The 26,031-nt window shown below is 37.6% G+C and overlaps 1 protein-coding gene across 2 annotated transcripts in view; it reads left to right on the forward strand.

Moving 5' to 3' along the window:
* Positions 1–9,571, forward strand: part of LOC115625912 (homeotic protein distal-less) — a 34,753-nt gene extending 25,182 nt beyond the window's left edge. For both annotated transcript variants that reach the window (XM_030521148.1, XM_030521156.1), the window contains exons 4-7: positions 8,077–8,218; positions 8,371–8,475; positions 8,575–8,794; positions 9,286–9,571. In XM_030521148.1, coding sequence (XP_030377008.1) covers positions 8,077–8,218; positions 8,371–8,475; positions 8,575–8,794; positions 9,286–9,304 — 486 coding nt within the window. In that variant the 3' untranslated portion in view covers positions 9,305–9,571. The remainder of the gene's footprint in view (positions 1–8,076; positions 8,219–8,370; positions 8,476–8,574; positions 8,795–9,285) is intronic.
* Positions 9,572–26,031: the final 16,460 nt, after the last annotated feature.

A 26,031-nucleotide genomic window follows, 5' to 3' on the forward strand; every position in this document is an offset into this window, starting at 1 on the left:
CAACAGTAAGAAGAAGAAATAAAAAGGCAACATTGGGGAGACAAGTTGGCGTTACTCTGGTGGGTGGGGCTGCATCTCTTGTTGCCGTTTTCTTGCCGCACGCACGAAGCAGAAAAGCAGCCAACATGAGCATGTATATAGCTTTCATGCAAAACTGAACAAAAGAAACAGGCAAAGTTTTGCTTGGCCTTATCAGAGCCACATTGCTGGCGGCGAAATGCCGCAACATAAAGTAGCCGCTGTTCCAATCGCAAATTTGCGATCGTTTCTGTACGTAAAATAATAATAAATGCGTTTTTTCTTAGCGTTGTTTTGGGCTTTTACTTTTCGGTTGTTGATAAAAATCTTGTTGCTTTTGACAAACAACAAAAAAAACATGATTTTTAGCTGTTCGGAGAACGCGGCCTGCACAGCTGGCCAGCAGTGGCAGCAGCAACAAAAACAACAACAACAACAACAACAGCTTTGCTGCACTTCATGAATGATCGACTGACCGACAGAGCGACCAAATGAATCAAGTGAGTGAGTTATAATGCCAAAAGCACTTGTTGCGCTGGCAAGCTGAAAATATATACAGGCAGACAGACAGACAGGCAGACTAAACACTGTGATGGGTTGAAGGGTGGAGTTGGGAGGAGGGGGGGAGGCAGCCGCACTTGAGCAACGAGCTACTTGAGTCGAGCGCTGTTCGCGCTGTTGACGAACAACTTCAGAGACAAGATCATAAATCAAAATTTTATTTTATTTCGCGCAGCAGCACAGATTGTTGCTCTACCCCCTTCCCCCGCCGCCCATCAAACTGTTCTCTCATTCTCTCTCTCTCCCTCTCTCTTTGGTTTTGCTGCGCATGTCGGCATATATAAGTATTTAAATTTTTATTATTTTACTTTTTTATGGCTTTTTTTGCTTAGCGCATAAATTAAAAATCGCCGCGCGGCACGGCGCAAATTTTATGTGCGGCAGCGGCACCGGCAGAGGTACGATTGCAGCGCGATTAAAATAGATTGCCGCGTCGTCGACTGGCGACCGCTGGCCACGTCTCTGGCCGCATGCCGTACGTCGCATGCCCCACGACCGCCGATTGCTGACTACCTGTCTTGAGCGGAGCGAAGCGCATGTGCTGCTGATGTTGCCTCTTTGAAGGAAAGTTTATGGCCATTTGCTGGCAGTTTAGAAAGAAAAAAGAAAAAAGCAACAAAAAAAAAAACAACAGAACGACTAGTGTAAATCGCATGAAAATGAAATGGAAGCAAAATCTAATTAAGAAAAGCGCAAGCTGTGCCGCTCAAAAGCATACAAGCACGCGCTTACATACACACACTCACACACAGAGACAGTCGCTCACAGTGAAGGAAAGTGTTTGTCGGCTGACGGTGCGTATGCGCATTATCTGAGCCGGCTGAGTCTGCACAATATCAGCTAGTATTTATGTATAGCCACACTAACAAATGAATAATATTCAATATAATTTTCATAACATTATTATTATTTTAATTTTGTCGATCACAATACAATAACAATAGTATAAAAAAAATGAAGCATTTTGAAATTTCTGCGCTTGTATTAGAAACAACAAATAAACTAAACTGATAAAATGAAGTCTACGAGTATTTGGAAAACTAATACAATTCACATTAATTCAACATTATGGCATACAATTGGAAAAAGAATATGTAAAAATTTAGAAAAATCCTTACGATAGCTGCTTAATATTCAGACATTTTACAGTAAATATTTTATGAGTTCCGCTTGCCCTAAGCGGTAATATAATGTTGGCGTAATTTTTACAGTCAACAATAAAAATAAATTGCCAATAGGTGTGAGGAATGTATTTCCTACTCGAGCAACTATCGCTGTTGGCTTAATTCTTGAAGCGAGCATGCAAGGTTCATAGCTTTCTAACATTTTAACTAATATACTCATATCTTAAAAAATGACAATGAAGCAAGCTTTCGTTGTTGCCCAGTAAGTCAAGAAGTCTGTCACACTTTCCATGACTCATTGTGTAAATTACTTATAAGTATATGGCTATTTTTATTGGCCATAAGTTTTCACCGATATTCAAAAACCTGCATTAAATCTTCCCAGTTTTTGCTTTGCCAGCAATTGTTGCCACAATACAACCATTCTCTGCCATGTTTGTACCTCTATTTGCAAATGGCCCAAAGAAGTTTGGTCTAAGCACAGCGCCAGCTACTGACACCCGCCATTAATCAACTGCCAACCATTTACAAAATTTACAAAATCTTACCGCCAAACACAAACAAGCACACACAAACACACCTAATTCAAATTGGCCTAAAGTAGTGCGAGCAAAGTGCCAAATGCCGCCAAAATCAGCCTTACACCATTTGGTCTTTTACGAGTACGAGTACGGGTATTGTCGGGCCGCTTTGCGCACCAAAAATGTGCAGAAATATGTTAAAATCTTGTAGCGTGGAATTTATGAATGAAAAGCGCAACAGAGCAACAATAAGCCAAATAACAAGCAGCCACAACATTGAGAACAATGAGGGGGAAAATAGCGTTTATAGCTGCCTGGCGACTTGTTGTTGCTGTGCTGTTATTGTTATTGTTGGTGCCGCCGTTGCTTTTTGGAGGCCATAAATTTGTGAACAACTAAAACTATTTCTTTCTTTCTTATATATGTATGTACATACATATATATATATTTTTTGTTTGCGATGTTGCTGGAAAATACATAAAAATTTTGCAGACATGCCAGTCAAGCGTTCGAATAGGCTGCAGCAGCAGCAGCAGCCAAAAGGAAAATGCATGTGGTCAGAGCAACAACAATAACAATAGCAGTCAGCACTTTAGCCTTTGCCTTATGCTGTTGCCTGTTGTTGTTGTCATTAACCAGGCGCATCCGTACTGTCTTGCCTATTTGCTTAGCCCTCTCTCTTGCATCTCGTTCTGTGCAAAATATTTGTGCGCAGACTTTTTTGCATTTTGCACAGCGGTCAAAGCTAATAAAGTCGTAACTTCACGTTTAGACCGCATTATTTATGGTTCGTTGGCTTGTTGTCTTGTTGGCCGGCGCTAGTTGGCAGCCACAGTCCGGCATGTGGGGCGTGCCCGCCGCCCATTATTTATTTTCTACTCCAAAGAGGCTAAAGCGCAAAAAAGTTAGTTGACGTTGACCCTTGGGAAACTTTGTTTCAATAGTCGGGAAGCTCCCACACAAGTAAAGCCTATGCCAATAGGCATAGGCATATGCATAGCGCTATGGATTAAAGTGGACATAAAATCAATTGCCTTATCTTTTCCCACGTTTTAAATGCTCAACTGTCGCATGAATTAAAAAAAAAAAATACATCAAATGACAACAACAAAAAATGAATATAAAATAAAATCAAGCCATTGCTTTAGCATTACTTACGCACTTTGGCAACGACGTCCGCAACAACAACTACATTGGCAACAACAGCAGTCACAACAACAACAACAACAATAACAGCAATAATGTTATATGTATTTCAAACAGGTTCCAATCGCAGCTGGGCAGGTGTCTACGTCTACTTCGGGGTGTCAAATGGGCAAACAACCCAAACACATTTGGTTTTTGTGACTAAACATTGTCGCTGCAAAAGTGATAAAAACAGTTACAGTAAAAAATGCTTGAAATTGAATTGTTTGAGTTAAGTTTAGTTTCATGAAACTTGTGTGGGAGTTAGAACAACATGACTGCTTATGTTAAGGGTGTCTTTACTTTTAGTTTGCATTATTTTATTAAATGATTTTAATCGGTTGCTTTAAATTTGCAATTTTTTATCATATCTTTGTAATGTTTTTCAAACTATTCTCTTTTTCAAACTATTTTCTTTGATATTTTAAATTTGTGTGTACAAAATCAAAAATGATTATTTTATACAAAAAAGAAATTTGCGATGCATTTTAAAATATTTCTTAACATTAGACAAGACTAGCTTAATGACATACAATAGAAAACATAGAAATAATAGAAATTTTTATGAAAAACGAATAATATCAAATATACCAAAAAACACTTCATTAATGCTTCTTAAAGAGTGTATTCAATTTTCTTAATGGTTGATGTAGATAGTTGTTGGCAAAAAAAAATTTTTGTAAAAGACAATCCCTAAAGACATTATTTAAGCTTAGAAATTGTTGATGTAGCCAGTAGTATGCAAACAACAATCCTTTATAAAAGAGAATCAACCACATACGAGTATTCTGGCCGACTATTGCTGCTTTCCATCGTATACTCTTATACTCTTAGTGGAGTAAATTCCAAGTTCGCAATCAAATATCATGAATATTATTTGGAATATGTGGTTTGAGTTGTGCACGCAATACAGCTTAGATCATATATTTTCAGTACAGTGTTCATCATAAGCGATCACTACTTTATTAGAAAGCCCACAAGCAAGTGGCTGCCGTTCAATTCGAGCATTCAGACCGACAGCGGCGCATGAAGACGAAACGCCAGCCGCTAGATGAGGCAGGCACTCGACGCTACGTCTACATCAACATCCAACATCCAACATCCAGCATTCAACATTCAACATCTACATCTACTTACAGCCACATATCCACAACGTTGTTCACAGCCACTTGTTGCGACGCGCGTCTGTCATAAACGCATCTGTAATCTGTTGCTGTTGTTGTTATTACTTTTGTGGTTACTGTTGCTGTTGCTGTTGCTGTTGTTGATGTTGGTGTTGCCATCAATTCTGGTCGCCGTTTCTGTCGTCTCCTGGCTGCCTAGCTGCCTGTCGCCGGCGCCGTCTGTGCACAGAGCCTAGGCATAAATTATACACAATATGACATATTGCGGAAGTGATCAAGCAAGTGTTGCCATATGCAACAAGCATTCGACCAAAGTAGGTTAAAAGGATAACCCGCGCGTGCAAAAACAAATGATAATAAAAACTAAACGAAGCACCAGAAGGCAACAGCAGCTTCAACATCACCAGATCTTTGCTTTTGTCAAGTGGCACACTGACATGCTAATTTCTCGTTGTTGTTTACTTAATTTTTTTCTTTTCCATATTTGTGCCCACGAAAGTGGTACAAATGGATGTGCTGGGAGCGAATGCTAAGCCATGAGAGTGACATAAGGCTGATTGACATTTGACAGACGGTGGCTCGAGCCACACTTTTACTCTCACATGCGTGCGTACATATTTTTTCTGCCTTTTCGATTGCTGTTTTCAATTTTGCATAAAGAATGAAAACAGAAACATCGATACATACGACCATATAACAATTAATTGTGTGGCTGTGTGTGCGCGCAAGTGAATGTAAATGTCTCAATAGAAGGGGAAAAAATTACAAGAGCTTGAACGAATATTATTATACCAACAATGGGATCATTTATCAAACTATATTGGACTTAAAATGAATAACAATAATAACAATAAATGACAGATATAGCATCAGAGTGTACAAGCTTAAGTTATAAAGATATATACATATTTGAATTAAAGTGTGGCTACTGATATTGAATCGACTATAGAATGTAACTGACACGAGTCATCTACACTACACTTCTAGCGTTGGTTACAATATTCCATTGATCAAACGTATATTTCAATGAATACATTAAACGGTTATGCATATGTAAATCGATTTATTAAGAACTTTATCAAAAGCTATATCGAAAAAGTATCATAAAATATCTGCTAGTTGCAAAATAGATTAAGATTTGAACGCTGCCCAATAACTCGTATAAAATTCAATGCATTGTTTATAGAGCCATAACTATAGCGAAAAGTAAACTTGAATTATTTTAAATGTTTCCTAGTTGCTAAATAGATTAAGATACGACTACCGCGCAATAAATCGGGTATAATTCAATCAATTATTAGTAGCGCCTTTTTTAAAAGAGCTGTACTTCTGGTTTCACAATTTGCATCTGTCAATTTGGCAATGAATATCCGAATGTTTCATTTCGCTTAAACTATTTAAATCGGCTTCGAAAAAGTGTCAAAACTCATTTATGCAAACCATAAATCCGACAATCGAAACCATTAGCTTTGACATGTGCACAAGTGAATTCGAATGCGGCCCGATTTACGATTTAGTTACGAGTATGCAATAAAAGAGAAAATGGTTGCCATTGCAAAATTGTGGCGTGTGAAAAATGGAAAATGTTTTTCATGCTCCGAGCTGACGTGGCTTTGTTGACAACGACTCGGGCAGCGCGATTATGAAAGACGTCGCTTGGGTAAATCGTGTTCAGAATGTTGGCCAACGCTTCCTACTCAGCACTTACAGTGAAGAAGAAAAAAAATTGTGTTGCTTACCTTTTTGTGTTGCCGCTCCGTGCAGCATAAATAAATAAATAAATGAATAGTAGAAATGAAGTCGGAACCTCGACAATATTTTATCATTGAGCGCATATTTTGCGCTTGGTTTCTCTTGCGTAACAGCCGACAACTGAAACAAAATCAAAAACAAAATCAACAACAACAACAGCAACAGCAACTGAGTTTGCATCTTTGCGGCACTTTTCATTTAGGTATTGTAGATATATCAACGTTAGTTCAAGGCTATGAATTGCAAGCTGCCCAAACCCCAAAAAAGCCTCTCATTACCCATTTAACTCAGGGGCACATAAAGCGACCATGCCTCCAAAAATTCGTATCTCTTGCCGCTCCATTGAACAGCGAATTGAAAATTAAAACACAATTTCGGCTACCGTTTCGATGCTGTCTTTTAACGATCGCCAAATGTTGGGCACACAAGTCAAATATTATCGCTTAATTGAATCAACTGCAAAATTCCGAGTGCACAATAAAATTTCAACTAAATAGTAGCCAACTATTTATCCACGATAGCAAAAAGTGTACAAAATGCTGGCGAAATTAGCAAAAACCAAAAAAGAACTTCAACTAGGAAAATAAGCGCATGCTGCCACAAAAATTCAACCAAGCGCGAAGAACGACCTTGAACAAGTCGGACCGGCATATACAAATACAAATAATATATTAGCTGCTACATATATACATACATTTACATACATACTTGATGTACGGGTATGTACAAATGTATGTGTTTGTTCACATACCTATTTAGACGCCATGCCTATGTACAAGATTGCAAATTTCAGATACTGTTAAAAGCGCACATAAAAACGCGGCCGGCATTAGATACGCCTCACTGTATGTATCTAAGCATATTCGCAGATACCCATACACTCCAGCCAGCCAGCCGACGACGCTGCTAATTTGCTTTCAAAAGTGAAGTGCGCCGGCGCACAGCTCAGCGCACAATTAGTTCTACATAAAACAACAACAACAGCAGCTACAACAACAACAACATCAACATCTCAGGCAGCAGCGCTACAGGCATTAACGCGAAAATGAAAACTGAAAGTAACTATGAGATACTACTACGTAAGCTCTGCTGTCGCTTCAAGTTTTTGTGACTGGTCTCTGCTCTAAATTTGACTTTATGTATAAATTTCAGAGATTATTTACTAATTGTAGCGCAGTTATAAAGACATTCGGCTTCTGACACAATTTTTATAAATCACACGCTGCCAGAATTGTTCAAATTTTGTTAAATGCCTCTCTCGGATATGCACTTATTATTTTATGTTCAGACACCCAAATAAATGTATTCATACTATATATGAACTCGTATACTATACTATATGTGCCTTTCATGAACGGTCAGCTTTAATTTCATGTGAAAAGCGGTTTGAAAAGCCGTCATTGCTGTCGCTAATATCTATATTTTCCAATATCATAGCCTACATATCGTCGTATATTGATTCTCTTTGGCATTTGCGTTTAAACTTTAATCACTTTTGATAACGTTACTGCCGCTGTCGCCGCCCCTCCTTCCTCGAGGATGCTGTGAAGCATTGTCAGTTGACAGTATGCTATAATTTAGTTTCGTGTGGCTGACAATTTAATGTGCACGAGTGTATTGCAATTCACACAAATTGGAAATTTATTTAAATTATAAACCATGCTAAGCTCTGACCATTAAAGTCAGCAAAAGAAACACTTGTAAGCTTTGCAAATGATTACTCTGTAGAATTAACTAATCAGCTTGTATTGTCGTTATTAAAAATTAATATATTCTCTATTATAATTTCAGGTGAAAATTTGGTTCCAAAATCGCCGTTCAAAGTACAAAAAAATGATGAAAGCAGCACAAGGTCCAGGCGCAAACAGCGGTATGCCCTTGGGTGGCGGTGGACCCAATCCTGGTCAACATAGTCCAAATCAAATGCACAGCGGTAAGTAAATCAATTTTCATCACCTAGAATCAGCCCCATCCGATGGATTTATAAAAGTTTATGAACAGCTTTTATCGTTCAAACTAAAAAACATGTTCAACTTGGCTCAACTTGGTTTTAACATGCCTATCTATGTCTATTTGTCATTCTAGGCGGTAATAACGGCGGTGGCTCAAATAGTGGTTCCCCCTCACATTATCTACCTCCCGGACATAGTCCAACGCCATCAAGTACGCCTGTGTCTGAGTTATCACCTGGTAAGTAACACTGTGTATATTTTGTTAGACTACCATGACCAGAAAGGAGATCTCATTGATATATTACTAATTTTTCACTCAATCTTGTCTTCCAATTAGAATTTCCACCAACGGGTCTTAGTCCGCCAACGCAAGCGCCATGGGATCAGAAACCACATTGGATCGATCATAAGCCACCACAGCAAATGACACCACAACCACCTCATCCAGCGGCAGCAGCGCCACATCCGCAATCGCATCATCATAATCCGCCACCACAAATGGGCGGATATGTGCCCCAGTATTGGTATCAGCCCGAAACGAATCCATCGTTACTAACGTAAGTTGAATAACAGAAAATCAAATGCCTCTGCTGAGAGGTTGTTTTCGAATAGATTAAATGGAAAGTGGGTTCTTACCAGAAGAAATGCAAAGAAAACGTAACATTTAATCAAGGGATACACACTTTTCAAACCTGATTTTAAAATACTGCACCAATAATAACTAAACAAGCACTTTAAAATGAGTTGATAAACTTTCTTGGCTAATACTTCTAATATATAGGTATAATTTTTTATAATAAACTTATATTTTGGAATCTAAGTTTTTGTAATTTTTTTAACTATTCGATTCCGCTAAATTAGTTATAAACTAAATCGATTCCAGAACCAAAAGTTTTATTCTTTATACATTTATACGAACTTCAATTCTTTGTAAAACTGAAAATCCACCTATCAAGATAATAGTTATTTGCGGATTGATTAAAACCATTACTATATAGCATTTGAAATTAATCAAAAATTTCCTATTTCTTCACTTATATTCTTTCAGTGTTTGGCCGGCGGTCTAACAGCACCCGAATCAGTTGCCCCCGCCTTCGGCTGCATGGTCGCAACCGACGCAGGCCTACCAACCCCGATCCTGCGCCGAACTGCAGCATAATGAGACCGTTTTTTTAGACGGTGGTGGTGTGCCGGGGCACTGAGCACAATATCTTAGCCAATAATTCAAAGAGCTAGAGAAGATGTTTTGGCTTTTCGCATGTAAAACATTGTAAATTACTTATAATATAATAAAGTTATGCAACTAATAAAAGGGCGTTTTGTATATTTCAATAAATAAAGCATTACAATGTTTTAAATGTAGTTCTAAGTGAAACGTAAAAATCAACCTAAAACACATTCCTCAAGCATAAAACGTGTCCTTTATTTTATTTTATTTTATTTTTATTTGTAAACCTTAGCAAATTACACAATGTATAAATATGAGAAAGAATAAATAATAAAAATCATGAAATCAGCTGTTGATCTTAAGCCTTTCTTAGAGCCAGTCAAAGGTATTTAATATTTTTTGTTTATAATTTACCGCAACTCTTTGTATAAATGCAAATTAGCCACAAGCGAAAAATCAGTAAAAATCAGATCTCAACAGAACATTTTGCATATTATTTTATGTCACAACTGCACCGACACAAAAAGAAAACGACGACTAACAAATACACAAAAAAATAACAATTAAAAAAACAAGATGCATACTTTTTTTTGTAATGTGCAATATAATTTAATTTTCTTTTAAACATACATTTTAAAAAGGAAGCAACTGTTTTCAAGAGCTACTAAAAAATTACACACCATATACTTAGTAACAAAGTCATGCGGAAAATTGCTTTTTCAATTTCAAATGTACATTTTTGTAATATAAAAATTCGTTTAACCTAAGCTTAACTACGATTAACTGCTATATTTTAGAATTAAACACAAGTGCATAAAATGTAAATTAAAACGAAAACAATAAGTTTAATAAACAACAGATAAAATGCTTAATAAAAATTTATGTAGAACTTGCTGTAGTTGTAATGAAAATAGGGGTTAATAGAGTGTGTTTCTTTGTAGTTTAATTTATAAAATAAAATACAAAACAAAAGAAAATTATTTAATTTAAATTTACTTTCCATTGCATTGTAAACTATTAAACGTTAAAGTGAGAAACCAATACACAAATAATGTAAAATGTAAACCATTATACATACTTGTATGTATACATGTATGAGAAAAATATGTGCTAGCATTTAATTAATTAGTTTTTAATATAGAAAATGGCAACTACTTTATAAATAAATAAAAACAACAACAAACCATACACAAGAAACCATTTCAAATATGTAGTAATATTTGATATGAAGAAGAATAGTGAGCAAATAAATACAAAATAAACAGTAAACAATGGAAACAATTTAAGTTGTAGAGAGTGTCGTAATTTTTAAATGAAATCAAAACAAATGAACAAAAAATAAAAATTTAAAAAAAAAAAACACACACACACAAGAAAAATAATGAAATAAAATATGTATACACAAAAATATATCCCTGCAAGCTTTTACTTCAGCCCTCATTGAAAATTAGGCATCTGCGGACGGATTAACTGCGTTTTAAAGAGAGTGTGTGTGGATGCGTGTGTGTGTGCATTAAAAAGGACTTCAGCTCATAAATGCATTACATTACACTTGAAAAAGTTAAGTGGCATTTGTGCAGATGATAACGCCAACGCTGCCGACGGAAGGAAGCATAAAATCTGTTCCATTAATCATAAAGAATGCAACAGGATATGCTTGAGGCTGGCAGGCTTTCACACAAACACACCCACACACACACACACACCCATGGCAGCAGAGCTTGTTTCCATGAATGGTTCCATTATGTGCTTAAAGGCATATTTTTTATAACAATTCACACTTCAGCAAACACACATACACACACACAGAAACAAACACAGCTGTGGCAAGCAGGCCCTGCATTATCTACTTTTTGCCTTTATGGGTGGTTCGACAGGCGTTCTTTTGCCCGGGACTGAGACTCGATTCGTCGGCTCTGTCATTTGCACGCCTCATTTGTACGCTTTAATGATTATTTGCTGTTAATTAATTAGCACTGGATTCTTGCCACAACGCAAATGGTCAGACAGCCCGGAGGCCGAGTAAAACTGTAGGCAAAAGCAAGTGACAATGTTTTAAATATATATGCATACATACTACTATACAAGTATATAGATATTTGTATAGAAATCATTTAAAATGGAATTATAAATGTCCTTATTCACTCATTCATGTGGAGAGACCTCACAACTATTTTTCCAAGTTGTCAAAACAAAGAACGTTTTTATTTACCAATTTATTTTAAAGCTCTAATGGTACTTTTGGAAATAAAACATGAATCGGGCATGGTAATAAAAAAAACTTCAATTTAAACTTATCATACATAGCTAGCCGAAGGGCAAATAATGTTCCGGGTTGGAGGCGTTAATTAGATATTGTTGTAAATTGAATAGATTTCTCCCTTTTAGGCTTTTCTAGCTTATAAGATGCTTTTTATAATTTTTATATATTTTCCACCTATGTTGACAGTCAATGTTTGTTGACATAAATAAAATAAAAAAATTCATAGCAACATATTTTACCGTAATACAGTTTCGGCGGAGAATTTGATTATGAAAATCCAATAAATATCCAATCAATCTAATCAAAATGTCATCCTTTTCAAAAACTAATATAATATTTTATTTTGTTTATCTATCGAGATATTCGAATAAGCATAGAGACGGGCATGATGGTCGCAATTTAAATCGGTATGAAGTGTTGATTTCTAAGACATATCTGGTGTATTGAATAAAAAACTGTTTAATAATCTGCATACTCGTATTTGTCATAACTTTAATATTGATGCTCTTTACTGTTTTTGCCAAACATATTTGCGTAAGGAAATATAAGCAAATCAATTGTGAGTTTCGATTTCAATAATATTTTACCATTTTGATATAACAATCAACAGATCTTTAGCATATATGCACATACATTATGCTTTAATTTAAATCCACTCCATCCAATTCCTGTATCTGTTCTCACTCACTCAGAACTCAGTAAAGTGGAGCGAAGTCAATGACAGCGGAAACACAAAAACCGAACTAACAACCCACAGGCCTCAAATATTGTCTACTCCTACGGCCGAGCACCCTGCTGGGTTCTTCTCCCTTTTCTTTCTTTCTTTTTTGTTGTTGTTGTATTGCTCATTAAATCAACACCTTGATCGGACTATAGAAGTGCGGTGAAACGGCTTGATCTCCTGGAGTTGCTGCAGTTGTTGTTGGTGGTGCCGGCACAAATAACAATAACAATGGAAACTGGACAGATTTGTTGGCAAAATACAAGAATTTGGCTTGCTGACCAAACAAGGTGGCTGTGCCGAAAACTGTAGCACATCGAGGAACAGAGAATATCGGAGCAGACCTGCGCGACAACAACTGAGATAGCGACAGAGACAGAGACAGGAATAGGGACAGCGACTGAGACTAAGACTGAGACAGGCAGTAAATGTCGTGAAAGGATTTTTGCATTTGACTGTTTTTGCGATTTCAATTTAAAATTTAAACAAATATGCAGCGAGCGGCAAGGCAAAGGCAATGCCAAAGAATGCGTACATTCCGCAATCAAAAGGAAGCAACAGAGCCAAAGGACAGCTACCGCGTTACGCAGAGTGCACAGTGGGGCAAATGATGTGGCCAGACACAAACGCCTATACTTGTATGTACGTTTTAATTGATATTTTGCTAGTGAAGTAAATGCAGTTTTCCATAAAGCCTAAACAATAGCACATTTGTCTTTTGACACAACAAAGCTGCGAAATACCCAACCAGGCAGAGATGACTGCGACTGCTGTTGGGCTGCTGTTGTGTTGTCTTCATTGTTGTTGTGGCAACAACAGCAACAACACGTAAAAAACAAAAAAAATTATATATAAAAAAGCAAAATTCCCAGTGCAATTCTTCTGATGGAATTTGCACAAATGCCAATGTACGAGTAGCTGTGCCGGGACGGGGCACTTTGACTTTAAGTTGTGGCCGCGGCTCGCGACTCGCCACTCTCGATTCTCGGCTCTCGATTCTCGGCCTAGGCAAATGCAAAATGCTCTATGAATGAAATGGCCACTGGCTGTGGGGCAGCGAGGGGCAGGCAAATGGGCCTCTGTAAATTACTTGCTGTAGCTAGCGTGTTTACATAAATTAGTTGGAGCAGCAGCTCGAAACTGAAGGATCTGTACGTTGTTGTCGCCGAAGAGTCAACGTCACAAGAATTTTCCTCGTAAAAATGACGCATACCAAACTTAGACAGCACGGCGTATGGGGATGTGATGACTGTTGTTGTTGTTGTTGTTGTTGTTCTTGTCCATGCTCCGTTCCAAAACTCAACAAGGTTTGTGTCAACCGAACTGGCCGGCCGATCGGCCATACCAAATTGGTGTGTCCACAGCAAGAGCAGCGGGCGAAATACAATAAATAACGCGCAAAATAAAAAAAGATAAAAACTAAAAAAATATATATGTAAGTATAAAACAGACACACACACACACAGAACTGGTGAAGTTATTTGTGAAATTCATCCGTCAAAGTCGTTGCAACAGCTCAGCTGCAAGCTTGCTCAGACTCTGGGTCTTTAGCGGCCTACTGACGAGTCTTGGTGCAGAAGCTGGGCCGGCGTAAAACTTAAAAAGCGTTCCTTTCATGGCTGTGCCATTGTCTCTGGCTACTGGCTGCTGACTGCTGACTGCTGGCTACTGGTTATGCTGCCTTCCTGGGCTTCCAATGCTGTTGGCTGCGGCTGCTGCTGCATTCCTGCGCAACGTCCGCCTGGAATGATGAACGATGTGTCGCTGATGACCTGATCAAAGTGGAGCATCTGCACGCATATCGATTGCAGTGCAGTGAAGGACGCGCTCTATTCCTCTGCCCCCAGTATCAGGCTCCAACTCTGGCCCTGGCCCTGGCTCTGGCTCGGGCTCTGGCTGAGTCTCAAGCTCAGGCTGAGCTGAGCTGTGCTGCATATTTAAGGACATGACATTTTTTGTCGTGCTGTTTGCTAAAATAACTTTGTTAAGATTTTTGTAGCTCGCTTTTGGCTCTGGGAGTAGCAGTTGGAGTCGTCCTCGTCCTCCTCCTCCTCCTCGTCGTCAAAACGTTCACGAAACATTTTCGCTAAACGAAACTCGTCAAAGTCGATCGACCAAGAGAACAACCAGAGAAGACCACGTCCACATCGACAAAAGGACAAATTTGATGTGCCATGCTGGCCAGGCTTGCGGTTGCTCTTTTGTTTTTGTTTTTGGTTTTTCGTTTGCCAACATCGTGCTGCATTTCAATGAGGTCGATAAATCTTATGGGCCAGGTAACTCAGAGAAACCAAAGCCACAGCAGCATTCAATTTGGTCTCTCTTGGCTGTCGGTGTGGTTTTGTTGTTGCACTCGCTGACCGATTTTATGACAAATGTATTTTATGAACTGTCAAAATAGGTGTTGAAAATGAATTAATTTCCTCTCTTGACTGGCGAACTAACTGGCCGACTGTCAGCAATAACAACAACAACAACAACAACAGAAAAACATTTGCCGGCAAACTTCAGTCTCGCAAGCGTGACATTTGTAACAGGCAAGCTGTCATCGTGTAATGCACAGAGAGCAAAGTACGAGTATAGAGCGAAGGGGAAGGGGAAGGGGCAAGGACATGCTCGTGTCTAAGGTTGGACATTTCAGCTGCGCTTGCGTCGAAATTTGAAACTGGCAATTACGTCATGCGACCTAACTGCTTTTCTACACAATGCAACACAACACACTGAGGCAGTAAATGAAATCTGCTAATTTAATCAGCATCGCTGCGTTCTGGGCGGAGGCGTGGCAGCGCGCGCAGGCACGTGACAAGCGTGTACTGTTCATAAAACTAAACTCTAAAGTCTTCAATTGCAGCTGCCAGCCTCATAACTGTACTCGTACATGAGCCAATAGGCGTGCACAAACAAGCTGATTTAAAGATAAGTTAAGCAATTTGCAGAAAAAACGAGGTTCAAGACAAACCCTTTTCAACATATCCTTTCAACGAAATTGGGAGCAAAGCTTAGAAGCTCTTCATCAAAGAAATTCCAATTTGGTAGAAATTTTGTCCATATACATATGTCATAAGGAAAGTTATATTGACTCTTCATCCGCCTATCCGTTGTGGGCGATAATTTCAAGCAATTGTTTAATATTGGACCAATGGACCATGGCAAGGGAAAAAGTTTAGCTTTATGCGTAAAGACATTAAATTGTATTAATGTTAATTATTTAAATTTAATTTTTTGATGATTTCAGTGAATAAATGCTAAAAAGACTAAAAAGAGTTATCAGGAAAGTGGTTTGTCCTATTAAGCGCAGAGAAGAGTAAATAACTTTGGCTCTGTAAGAAGGAATCTATACGGTTGTATGCCTGTATACCGTTCATTCATCTTATATATCGAAATTTGGCTATCTATTAATTCTATTGTCAAAATTAGCCGGATTATTACCTATTATATTTAGCAACGGAATAAAAAACTCATCAAAACGATCTTAGCCACATTTATATAATGCTATAACATATACTTGAATTTAAATTATACCTCATAGTATATCATATAGCTGACACGGGAATAATCATGTCTTGAAGTGTTTCCACAAAAAACTTGAATAACACGAATAACTACAACCAATAAAGTTTTAAAGCTGCCATACAAAAATTCGTTTTTAGACAAGTCTATCAACAATTTTTAGATAACAATTGACTTGACAACATATCTTAAGTTTTGGCTTTTAGATCCTTAAATGATTTTTCTTGAAAGTTATGTTGAAAAGAATAAAATTCAACTAATATATGGAATATTAAACTTCTTATGCTTCAATAATAAACCATCAATAAAGAGTGTTGAAACATTTATTTTCCTTTGAGAAAAGTTAAATTTGTTTTGTAACTAAACAACAAAAAGTACCCATCATTCCAAATAAATTATTGAAGTAATTTTCAATAAGTTTTTTTTAATAAAATGAATCTGTTAATCATGTCGTTATAGATTGATTTTAGATGAGACGGAATGTTAAGTGATTGTTTATACAAGTACAGTACATAGTAGTAATTAAAACATTCATTTGTAGAGGCATTTCAAAGCAATTGTTCTCGCTGCTCGCAATGCCTGAGTAATTCCCATACCTTTCCAATAACTCACTTTTATTGCCGTCTTAGATAAAATCAAATTCTTGGTAATGCGAATATATATGCATCCAGCATGATCTAGAACCAGTGCACACTTAGAATCCAATTTCCAATTCTTACACATACATAGCTCCTAGCACTGCCATGAGCTAATGTTTTATTTATTGCAGCAGTCTAAAAACTGCAAAAACTGAAAATATTCGATTGGCATTAGACTCAGTGGCGATTTTAAAATCAATGTAGCATATGATTATCGTATGTCAGTCAACGCAACGTTTTCATAAATACATAAATAAATGTTTAAAGAGCACAGCAACAGAAACAAAAGCAACAGCAACAGCAACAGCAATAGCAATAGCAACAACAACAACATGCGATGGTGCAACATAAAGTGTAGCATGTGTTTTTTGTGCAGCTTTCCCAAGCGATTTTCAGGCGTGAAACTTGTGCTGTTTCTCTTCTTTTCACTGTTATTATTGTTGTTGTGCAAAACGCGTTTTATACATACATACACCCATAAATACATATATACAAACATGTGTGTACATCTGAGTGTGTATGGCTCATGTTTAATGCGAAAGCTGCACACTGAGGACTGGACAAATGTGTTGCCTGCGACACCTAACATTGATTCGCTGCTACGGAAGCCTCTGCTGGTGTTGGGGCTGCTGGAGTTCCAGCTACAGCTCCAGCCACAGCTTTTGTGACTTTATGTAATCCTCTCATGGTCGCAGGCACAACACTCTAGGGACAGTCGCCGTGTACGCAATAAACACATTAACGTGTTATTTAGTTGTCAACGGCCAGGAAGCTGCGAGACTCTCTTTGATATGAGCCGCAAACATGCAACCTGTTACGATTTACACTCGCTCATAAATTAGTATGCTAAATTAACTAAATCTGAAGTTAGTTGGCATTTGATGATGGCGAGCTCAACTGACGATGCAAGCCACCAGTGTACGGGTGCGGGCTCTGCGAAGCTTCTCTATAACGAATGTCTTTCAAGTTAAGGTTGGTAAGTATCAGAGACTGTTATTATTAAAAGTGTTATAAAATAATTACAAAATAATGTTATACTTAATAATTAATTTAATTTTATTCATTCGCTTACAATTTATTGATTAATTTTAAGTTTTACTTTGAGAAGTAACCAATAATCATTATTGATGAGAAAAAAACGTATAAAATAATGATTAATCTTTGAATTTTATTTTTTGGAAAATGCTGAAAATGCATAGATTACCCTTAAAAAAGGATATCTGTAAGCTCCTCGCTTTCGCAAATTTACTATAAGTGAATGATTTTTTCGTAAAAAAAGAAAAATCTTTATTTGCGCTCCCTGAAAAGTTAGTTTAGCTTTTTTACATTCCCTCCTTTTACAATAATATGTGTTAGTTATCGTAAAACGTAAAAGAAATGCATCTTTGCATAAAATCAAAGAAGAGACTACTTCCGAGGTCACTTCTCCTTGGAACAAGACACCTTCAAAGCGCCTTCAAAATTTAATGGACTCAGTTCCAAGACGTTTTCAAAAACATATTGAAGTCAAAGAAGGGTATATATTTTAAGAATCTATAATCAATTTCTTATGTTTTGTTTAGTATTGAACATTATTTCTTAATTTTATTTTATTTTTTTTTTGTTAATATCCATTGGTGAAAATAGTTATGCCAATCCATGAAAATGAGATTGATTTATAACATTAAAAGCTCTTATAAACATATTTCCTTTAAATTATTTTTAAGTTTGTAATACCAATATGTAATTGAAAAAAAAAAAGTTATCTTTAATGTCTTAAACCAATAACCAGTTATGAAAAAGAATGATTTTCTTCAGTCTGCATAAAACTATTTATGTATGTACTATATAATTTTAACTGATGCTTCGCCAAAGGGGAAAACAAAGTCATGCTATTACTATACATGATATTGCTATACTTAGAGTACTACTAGACATCTCAACTCCATTTAAAATATCTTGTAAATCTTTAATCTCTATTTAAGATCTGTCCTATGTTTGACAATTATTAACTTTTATAATAACTTTGAAATTTTTGAATCTTGCTTCTGTCATGATATTAAGAGTAGTATTCGCGCTAATGAAGTTCGACTGTTTCAAGCAATGTGCCTATTGAGCCGTGTGGGTGCTCAGCTTTGGACAAAGGCAGCAAGTAGCAGACAGGAGGCTGAGGGCGGAAGGCGAATGGCAGGGGCAGCAACAACAACAAAGCATGAGACAAACAGTCTCATATGAGGGTTGACACGCAAAACAATGGCAAGCAGAGTCTGTCGCTCAATCCACAGCACAAATTGTGGAGCGGCTGCGGCTGCGACTGGGACCGTGGTGCGGTCAAGTGAAGAAGCATCACCACCACTAGTTCCCAGACAGCGCGCACATTTTGATGAAAACGCCGCGTCATTCGGCGGGTGAGCAGGCGAGCTTGGGTTCTTGTGTGGATGAGGCTGAGCGTAGAAGTTGTGCGCAAGTTTATAACTGTGCCCAGCGATGAGATATGTCATAAATTGATTGAGCCAAGTGCTGCTGCTACACCCCCTTAAGCACACACACACACACACACACACACACATACTTGTATGTATATACACATATACTTTATATGTGTATATATGTACAGAGCTATACTGAATTGTTGGCGCGACAACAACTACAACAACGATTCATGCACAAAACTGATTTATGATTATTTCGCAGACAATTAAGACAAATAAACGCAACAAGCCAAATTCAATTAAACCCATTAAAAAGTAAGGCGCATGGGGAATATTTGCGCTGCGTTTTTGGATCCCACACTCCATATAAAAGACTCGCCGACTGTCCGATTACAGAAGAAGAAAACAGACAGCCGATGGGTCCCTCTCTCTCCCTCTGTGTGTGTGTGTGTGTGTTGGCAAGCGTTCAATTCCAGGCGATTGAAGTGCTACTTGCTGCCAGCATAAAAGTTTGACCTCTGGAGGTCAATTAAATTGACTCGATTTGCGGACAACGACGATCGTCGCGCTCTTTTGGGGTTATATGTGAGCGTTGAAACAATTCGATTAGATGACAGCGGCGGGGACATTGCTGACGACAATACATTCATTCATTCAATCAGTCATTCATTTATTTCGAAGTGTTTCGGCTAATCAAGATGTGGAACATGCAAACAAGTTGAACCAAAGGTCGGGACCTGTTGACAAATCAAAGTGAATTGTTAATGGAAAGGGGTGCAGGAGTCTAGATATAATTGTGATTGTGATTACCAAAAATTCAAAAGAAATATGTAACATTTTTTGAAACAAGTGAAAGGTTAGAATTCTACTAGAATCTACTCTGACTATTAAGTGACATTAAAATAAGAATAGGCAGATGTCCTAGAGCATATAGGACTAGTCATGATCCTAGATTTTGAGAAGTTCAAAACAACTTTTTTTAAAAGCTGCAGCAATCAGAATGGCCTCATTTTATGGCTATAACTTTCTGTAGTGTTACCTATTCCTAAGAAATACGATGAAGAATTTCAACAATTACAGGAGTTAAGGAAATCCCACTAACAACAGAGGAAGGCGGCGTGCATCAGCAAAAGAAACCGCAACTTGTCTAAAAACATATATATTTTAATACGATTATCTACACACTTTAAATAACAAATAGTTAAGAGAAAGTAAGTTTCTAAGTACATTTGAAAATTTTACTCAACTGTCATTTTAAGTATCTGTCTTTGATTTTAATTAACGGTAAATATGATTCATTTAATATTTTTAATTCTTAATTACAATGTGTAATAGAGGTAAAAAGACTAGGACGCCCAAGTCAATAAATACGAGTACAAAGTATAAGCACTTGACATGCACGTATTAAGTAAGTGTATTTCATTAGATATTCATATTATTAGATATTTTTTAATATCATTATCATCTGCATGCTAAGTAGTGGAAAATATCAATATTTATATGGCTTTATAAATTAAAAGTGAGTATGTAGATATGTATTATTGAAAACAATTCAATGTTTTAGTAGAAGTGGCAAAAACAGGAAAATTACTTTAAACTAAAAAACTAACCTTTGGCATGAATCAAACCTACGTCAGTACCTTTGAATCAATTGCTCAGCACTTTGACTTCACTAGGGAATAATATTAATACTATACACTTAAACACACTGTGATGCACAATTGTTGATACAAATATTACAAGTAAGATACATACGAGTAAATATTTCGATTGCTTCTGCTTAGTTAGCCATAAGTTAATTTTCGTTTACTTGCTCATATTTTAAAGCTTTCAGAAATGAGAAAAATGGGGCCAAGTAAAAGACGCTAGATTAGAATTTTAAGCCACCTGGAATTACAATAGTTTAGTTTTGATTTTTTCAGTGTTAAATTACGTAAATGATCGACCACTCAGTACACTCTTCATTCATTTTAAATTGATTTTATCGAAATGAATTAAACTCGAGCCTTAATTACGCACATGCTCATGAACATTAACAAAAAGCCACACTCTCGGATATCGAGAGCACGGTAGTTGTGCAAATGATAACAGCCGGAAGGAACGTTTGTCATGTTTGTGGCCAAAAACTTTTTGCACAATTGCAATGAATGCATTAAGCTACTACGTGATGGCATTAAAAATTCCAAAATTGAATAAAATTGAAATTGGGTAAACAAACAACAACAACAGAAAAAGGTGTTGCTGTCAATCAAATGAGCAGGGAGTGCGCCACATGCTGAGCCCAACACTAAGTACTTACACACTTATTAATGCACAACAAGAGAATCATACATAAGTAGATATATGTACTTTTTGGTATTACCCCAATAGGTAATGCCTGCAATGCATTACAAGCACAAGACGCAGGGAAGGGCATTTCACATTTTTGTTGGATTAAATAGCAACGTTCACGCCCACAACACTAGGAGCGTATTGTATACAGATTTGGTGACCGTGTTACCATTGTCTCTGCCATGTGCATTTTGCGGATTATCATTGTTGCACTGCCAGGATCCGTAATAGATCAATTTTCAATCAATATATCGAAGAGCGGAGCTGCTGTGAGCATCGTGTGAGCGTGAGGAGCTCAGCAGGCGGTCTGGCAGGCTGGCAGGCGTGCACCAACCTAATGCACTCTCACAGCAGACTCCCAAGCCTGCTCATCCTCTCCTCTTTCGTCTGCCTCCCATGGTGTGCTCTCAAAAGCGACGAGGGAAAGATATAGGCAGTGAGTAGGAGATAGAGGTAGAGAGAGAAAGAGAGAGAGAGAGAGAGAGAGAGAGAGAGAGAGAGAGGGAGAGTGAACGCTCGCGCTCTAATTGCGACTACAACGGACTCTGTGACAGCAATCGATTAAGAAACCCACTGGGCAGGCCACATAGGCAATACTATCCAATCCATTGAGCAGCGGCTCTTTGAATGACGTCGACATCATCATCATCTTCGTCGCCGTGATCGCATCTGGGATTTGCCGCGATTTGTGTTGCTCTTGTGTTGTTGTTTTTGTTTTTTTAAAGTTATTTTATTATTATTACTACTATCTATTGATGCTGATCAGTGACCGACAGACAACCTGTTGCTACGGCCGTCAGTTTTGTTGCTGTTACTCCTGCTGTTGTTGTTGTTGCTGTTGTTTCGACTGCGGCGCTGATCGCATTTTGTAATTTAATGCTCGGCTTCTGGTTAATTGCCACTTTCATTGTTCAGCGAACGTTTGACGTTGGTAGCATTCATTGATTCGAAGCAGCGTTTGAATTGATGTAGATGCGTATACGTGTACAAAGATTAAACAACACACATACTCCTATACTCATACATATATGTATACAGGGGTATATTGGACTTTTTGTTTTGCTTTCGGTTAGTTTTGATTAATTTCACTTGAACTTGCTGGCCATCAAGAGATGAAGCGTTTGACCAGCGACCGCACTATTTTTTTTCACGATCGTTTGTGCTTTTCAAATCATTTGTTATTCGAATGCACTGCATTGAGCCATAGCCCACTGAGTCTATTAGTAACGCATGTCCAGAAAAATGGCAATAGCTGCGCAACTTGAAACGAGCAGGCACAGCTTCTTCACACCTAAATCGGAGCATGAACTTCCCAACTCACATTGAAACTATTTGGCTGGCGGTGTGTGTGGCTTTGCCTGAGAAATGATCAAATGCGTTGTGACAGCACATTTAATCGAATTTATAATGCTTAGGCCCAACTTCCAGGAAATATTAATAATATCTCTTAGTTTATTATTTCGAGTCGTTATATTTATTATATATGAATAAATAATATTTCCACAAAGTACTTTCCCTTTTAAATAGCTTGAAATAATCCCCTGAATTTCTTTCTGCTAATTTTTTTTTGTTCCCACAAGCAAAAAGAGATTTATGATTTAAACCAATAAATTTGTTCTGGTACAATATAGTGTACGCAGATCAAAAATTAACATTCACGAGCATACTATTTGTACTATACATATATACGTATCTGCATTCCTATGGGGTTAAAATGTATCCGCCTGCATGGTCGATCTATGTCAGAGTAGTTCCAAAACGGGGTAAGAACTCCTCAACTATAGTACCATTTCTAAATTGATGACTTCTTGTGGTCAATCGTATGATCAAATAAACAGATTCGCAAATTAGTAGTAATAAAAGAAAACCTTTTTATAAACAATAGATAAATATGTTTGTGTTCTTTTTTTGTATTATGATAAATGTAGGCCACAAAGTATGCGATCTTTAGAGCACCTAACGATCTTCATTTTCTAATTAACTTATAATGTTAAAAAAAATAAATAAAAACACTCTTAATATTTAATTCTTAGATTTCGCCACTCAATGCATGTGTGTTTGGGTCGTCGTTGATATTTATCAAGCACAGAGAAACCGACTTTGTAACAAAACAATCACATTACATCCATATATTTCATTATTAAAGTCTATATAATGTAAATGGGATTTACAGCTAACCTCGATGCGTCTATAAGCTACTTGTATTTTCTAAACACCACTTCATTTAAAATATCTTTACCGACATCTTTTCTCCCCATTAACCAGCCTTTAAATGCAGCTGCAGTGCACCTAACAAACAATATGCCGATCCGTTAGGTACATCTTTAGGAGAACATAAGACAGATGCCGCCAACGCCCATCGATTTGCAAATCTGATTACAACACATGCACAAGCCAGTTGACAAATACTTACTCGTTCCTTCAATAGCCTATTTAGTTGAGAAGAGGTGCAACAACAAACCTAACTACTACCCCAGACCAAGAAGGCAACGAAGTAACGGCGTTGGTGGCTGCTGCTACCCCTTGTAGTCGTATGCGTACGTATGGATATGTGCAACAAAGGCCACACTTGAAGCCTGGTGCAGTCACAATGTGGCAAGTTGCTGTTGCTACTTGGCTCAATGTGGCTGCTTTGTTTTTGCCCTTCGAGCGCTTCCGGGGCAGTCGAAAACGCTGCGCAATTCAAATTGGATTCTCAAGACGTCAAGGAGCAGAACGACAGGAATTGTGCACCACAGTGTAGGGCGGAACTCGCCACTCGCTTGCCAAGCAGAGCTCGAGCTCTGAAGCCTGAGTCCGACCCCGACCCCATCCTGACCTCATCATCATTCGTACAATTCGAATGCTAAATTCCGCTCACCTTTCGCTCGCTCAGCCAGCCAGCCTGCCTGACGGTCTACGCTTATTGTGTAATCCAAAACGCGCCGGAAATCAGCGCACAAAAAAAAAGGAAAAAATGAAACGAAGAAAGCCGTAACAAAAAAAAAATGTATTTTGGTGCACGCCCATGCGCGCGCTTTCAAAATTCAAAAATGTATGTGTACTATGGATGTATGTATGTGTGAATAGGTACTGGAAAACAATTGCATAAAAAACGGCGACAACTGCAAATCTGTTTGCCATAAAGGACCTAAAGGTGCCACATATATACCCACCCATACAAATCCACACACAAACATGTACATATATATAAACCATCGAAATGAATCTGTAGGATGCGCGAGCACTGCTGAGTAATTCTAGATGCCTGCCTTTTATGTTCCACCTTTGCTTTCCTTTCCTTCTTGCGCTCACACTTCACTCCCTAGGGTGGACGGGCCCTTCGTCCAATTCGTATTCTAGCTAGAGAGCGAAGCCTAACTTATTGTTATATACATTACATTTTTCAAGTGCTTGTCGACTCAGTAGCGATGCTTTGGCTCACAAATTAGATGGCAACGGGAACGGCCTCAGCATCAACTACACACAGAGATATGTCAATTAAATTTTGTGTTTTGTGTGTCAGAGCAGTCAATTATTACATACATACTCGTATACGTGTATGTGTGTGTATATCTGTGTCATGTGAGTGTGTGTGTGTGTGTGCAATTATAGTGTAAACCACACGACAACAAACTAATTTTGAAAATCAACTTTTAACACCTCACAGCCTCTTGGCCGCACTTCTGTTACTGCCTTCTTTGTCTGGCGATGGCGCTTTTCACTTTCAAGGTCGTTCGACATTTTTGTGTGCTTTCGTGGTCTATAATTTTTAGTGTTTTGCTTTCATTCGAGTCAGGCATCATCTGTACACAATTCTGTCTGTGTGTGTGTGTGCTTATGTGTGAGTCCCGTTTACCCATTTGGCAAACATTAAATTATCATGTTGCTGTTTCGTATTTTCGATATTCATTTTGGGCCAATTTGCAATTATGTTGTTGTTGCCGCCATTGTGCTTGTTGTTGCTGTTGAATGGAGTGTATGTATTATTATTATTATTACTTTCAACAGATACGGCAACACAACCACAACAACAACAAGCTTAGTTGTCTGAAATTTGCCACATAATCGGGCCAATGCATTGCCTCTACAAAGTTATTGACTTCTGGTGGATTTACTGAAAGGTCTGGAAGAGCCGATGTCTTCGCAGCTTCATACAATATATAGAAAAAATATATGACAAACATGACAAGCAAGTAGAAAAGCTAAGGTCGGGTGTCCCGACTTTGAAATACTCCGTACATACATACATATAACAGTACATACATTTGTATGTACATATGTATGCATGTGTAGAATAATAATAACAAGATAGAGCGCTACATTCGAGAAAGCCCGACAGTAAAATAGCATGTACTCTCCACAAAAAATAAAAATTAAAAAAATTAAATTATTAAAAAAAATGAATGAATTAATTAATTTATTAAATTAAATTAGAATACATGTTTATGTTCAGTTTTAACAGCATACATTTACATCACGTACCTATGCGTGTTTATACGTCATTCCGTCAATACGTCATTCCGTCAATATGTCATTCCATCAATACGTAATTCCGTCAATACGTCACTCCGTCAATACGTCATTCCGTCAATACGTCATTCCGTCAATACGTCATTCCGTCAATAAGTCATTCCGTCAATACGTCATTCCATCAATACGTCATTCCGTCAATACGTCATTCCATCAATACGTCATTCCGTCAATAGAGAGCGAAGCCTAACTTATTGTTATATACATTACATTTTTCAAGTGCTTGTCGACTCAGTAGCG

Source organism: Scaptodrosophila lebanonensis, unplaced genomic scaffold, assembly GCF_003285725.1.
Source record: "Scaptodrosophila lebanonensis strain 11010-0011.00,11010-0021.00 unplaced genomic scaffold, SlebRS2 tig00000001-arrow-pilon, whole genome shotgun sequence".
Taxonomy (NCBI): Eukaryota; Metazoa; Arthropoda; class Insecta; order Diptera; family Drosophilidae; genus Scaptodrosophila; species Scaptodrosophila lebanonensis.